We start from the raw sequence: 2,654 nt of genomic DNA on the forward strand, positions 1-2,654 counted from the left end.
CATATCGATAGCTGGATCATTGGTTAGACCTCACTAGCCGAACTTTAAAAAAAGCATAATAGTCCTGTGGCTTAAATAAGAACTTCCGAATAATTTAATGACTTAAATGAAAATTTTCAAATATTTTTAGTGACTATTTTGTAATTTTTTTAAAATTGAATAACAAAAACATAAATTTCATAATAATTTAATGACATTGAACATAATTTACCCAATAAAATACTTTTTTTTCTTTTCGTATTATTCTCAGCATTACCGCAACCGGGCCTAAACACTCAAGAGGGAGATTCCAAAGCTATTTGCTTTTAATTTGCAACTTAATTATTTAATGTTTTTAATTTCCTTTTTTTTCTTCTATATATTGCCTTCTCAGTTCTCTCGAAAACCTCTTCCACTTCTGCTATCTCCCCTCCTTATAGAATCCTCTTCTTGGTTTTCTTTTCCCTTCTACGTCTGAGCTTCTGCTGTTCCCCTGTTTTTATTATTCTCTGTTCTTTTCATATCATTTGGTGGGCTTTTGCCCTTCTATGGTGTGTTTTGGTTGTTAAGCCTTTGACTTCTAGAGTCTATACGAAATACCCATATCCTCAAAACTCTTGAAAAAAAACTCCATTTGTGAATCTTCTTTTCTTTTCTTTTTCGGTTGTCTTGTGAATCTCCATGCGGCATAAGTTATTGTTGGTGATGTTTGAGATTCATGACTCCAGTTGTGAATGAAATCCTCCGATCGGGGTTTATTATAAATTCCTCCCTCAGACGCAGAACCCATCTCGTTCAATCTTTCTCAGTTGTTTTCCTTTATTGGTTCTACGTTTTCTCAGAAATAAAAAATGTGTAATGCTTTATAGATTAGCTAAACATATACATAATTAGTGATTTTGGAGTAAATATAATAATTAATATGGCTTCGTGCAGTGGAAATTCGAATTCCAATTCCTCAGGTTCCACACAGCATCAGTTGATGGATCAAAGGAAACGAAAAAGGATGGAATCGAACCGAGAATCAGCGAGAAGGTCAAGGATGAGAAAACAAAAGCACTTGGATGATTTAGTGGGACAAATAACAGAGCTAAAGAAAGATAATAACCAAATCCTGACAAGCATCAACTTCACCACCCACCGCTATTTGAACATTGAGGCTGAAAACTCCGTTTTGAGGGCTCAGATGACTGAACTAAGCCAAAGGCTAGACTCTCTAAACGACATCCTCCTTTATCTAAACAGAGAGGGTATTGAATACACTACTGACTGTTTCACCAACCCTTTCAATGTGCCTTATCTTCACCAACAACCACCCATCATGGCCTCTGCACACATCTTTCAAAACTAATTGATGAAGAAAGTATTCATGTCATTTGTTGGTGGGTTTTGTTTTGTTTTGATTTTTCAGTGTGGGAATCAATGAGTGGGTAAGTGAATTGGCAATTCTGCCATGGTTGCTTTCTAGGGTTAACAGTTATGTTTTTGTTTTTTTATCTACAAGGGCTTTTGAGATATAAAATATGGTGTGAAGGACTGTGGATGTATGTGGTGTTTCAAGTTTCAAGTAATATATAATGCTAAAATAATTATTTTCTTTCACCTTGTTTCATGTACTTTTCTTTCCTTAATATATCAACATTTATGGTGTCTTCCAGTGAAAATAATTCAATTGCTCTTTCTCTCTCTTTTATTGCCTCTGTTTTTGGTCAAGAAAAGTGGCAAATAGTTGACGATATAGAACACTGTAATTTTTTAATTTAACAAAACAACAATTTGCTTGTTCACGACAAAAATCATGATTATGACTATTGTATTGCTAAAGCTCAATTCTTTATATTTAACATTCTGTTCAACCAATTAACTTATTATCTAATTTTTATGTATAAAAATATATTTTTTTAAAATTTTATGAAATAAAGAAAGTAAAACAACAACATAAAAAAGAAAAAGTATATATATTTTAATCATCGATAGAGATATTTATAATACTTTTTAAAAGTCTATATCTATAGATATAAAAAATATAAATAAAATACAATTCTACTTCTAATAAATATTAAAATTTTAAAATATATCAAACTTATCTTAATATCGATAAATATCTACTTAATAATAAAAATTCATAAAAACTTTTCTTTTGCTAAATAAAAATATTACAACATCCTTTATCGAACCTCTCGTAAGCCCTAAATGTTAGCAATTAACTATGATATCATGGATTTATCAAAAGAAGAAAACTATGATATCATGGAAAGAAATCATTAAAAAACATATACAAGAAGTGATATCACATTAACATATTCTTTTAATGGTTGATTTTTTATTATATTGCAGTAAAATTGATAATTTTTTTTCATTTCTTTTTAAGAAGAGATTAATTTCATTTCACCCAATTAAGAGAATGGGCAAATAGGCCAAACAAGCTTAAGAGATTGAGCAGTAAGTAAAAATATTTAATCCAGGCTAAGAACTTATCCCAAAACCAAACAATCGCACCAACCTTTGCTTGGAGCCATTGCAGAAGAAGAGAAAATCATCAAAGATGTCCAAGAGACATGGAAGTGTTATATTCAATTTAGAGAAAAAGAAGAAAACAAAGAAGAATAAAGAGAGAGAGATGAGGAAGAAACAAATTTCATTCAATGAAAATGCATAACCATCCCTAACATACT

The 2,654-nt window shown here is 30.8% G+C and overlaps 1 protein-coding gene across 1 annotated transcript; it reads left to right on the forward strand.

Annotated features, from left to right (window-relative positions):
• The first annotated feature begins 765 nt into the window (after positions 1 to 765).
• Positions 766 to 1,581, forward strand: LOC108477028 (bZIP transcription factor 11-like). Its single transcript, XM_053026196.1, has one exon. The coding sequence runs from the start codon at positions 902 to 904 to the stop codon at positions 1,328 to 1,330; it is 429 nt and encodes a 142-aa protein (XP_052882156.1). The 5' UTR covers positions 766 to 901; the 3' UTR covers positions 1,331 to 1,581.
• Positions 1,582 to 2,654: the final 1,073 nt, after the last annotated feature.

The sequence above is a fragment of the Gossypium arboreum genome, chromosome 3, assembly GCF_025698485.1.
Source record: "Gossypium arboreum isolate Shixiya-1 chromosome 3, ASM2569848v2, whole genome shotgun sequence".
In the NCBI taxonomy this organism is placed as follows: Eukaryota; Viridiplantae; Streptophyta; class Magnoliopsida; order Malvales; family Malvaceae; genus Gossypium; species Gossypium arboreum.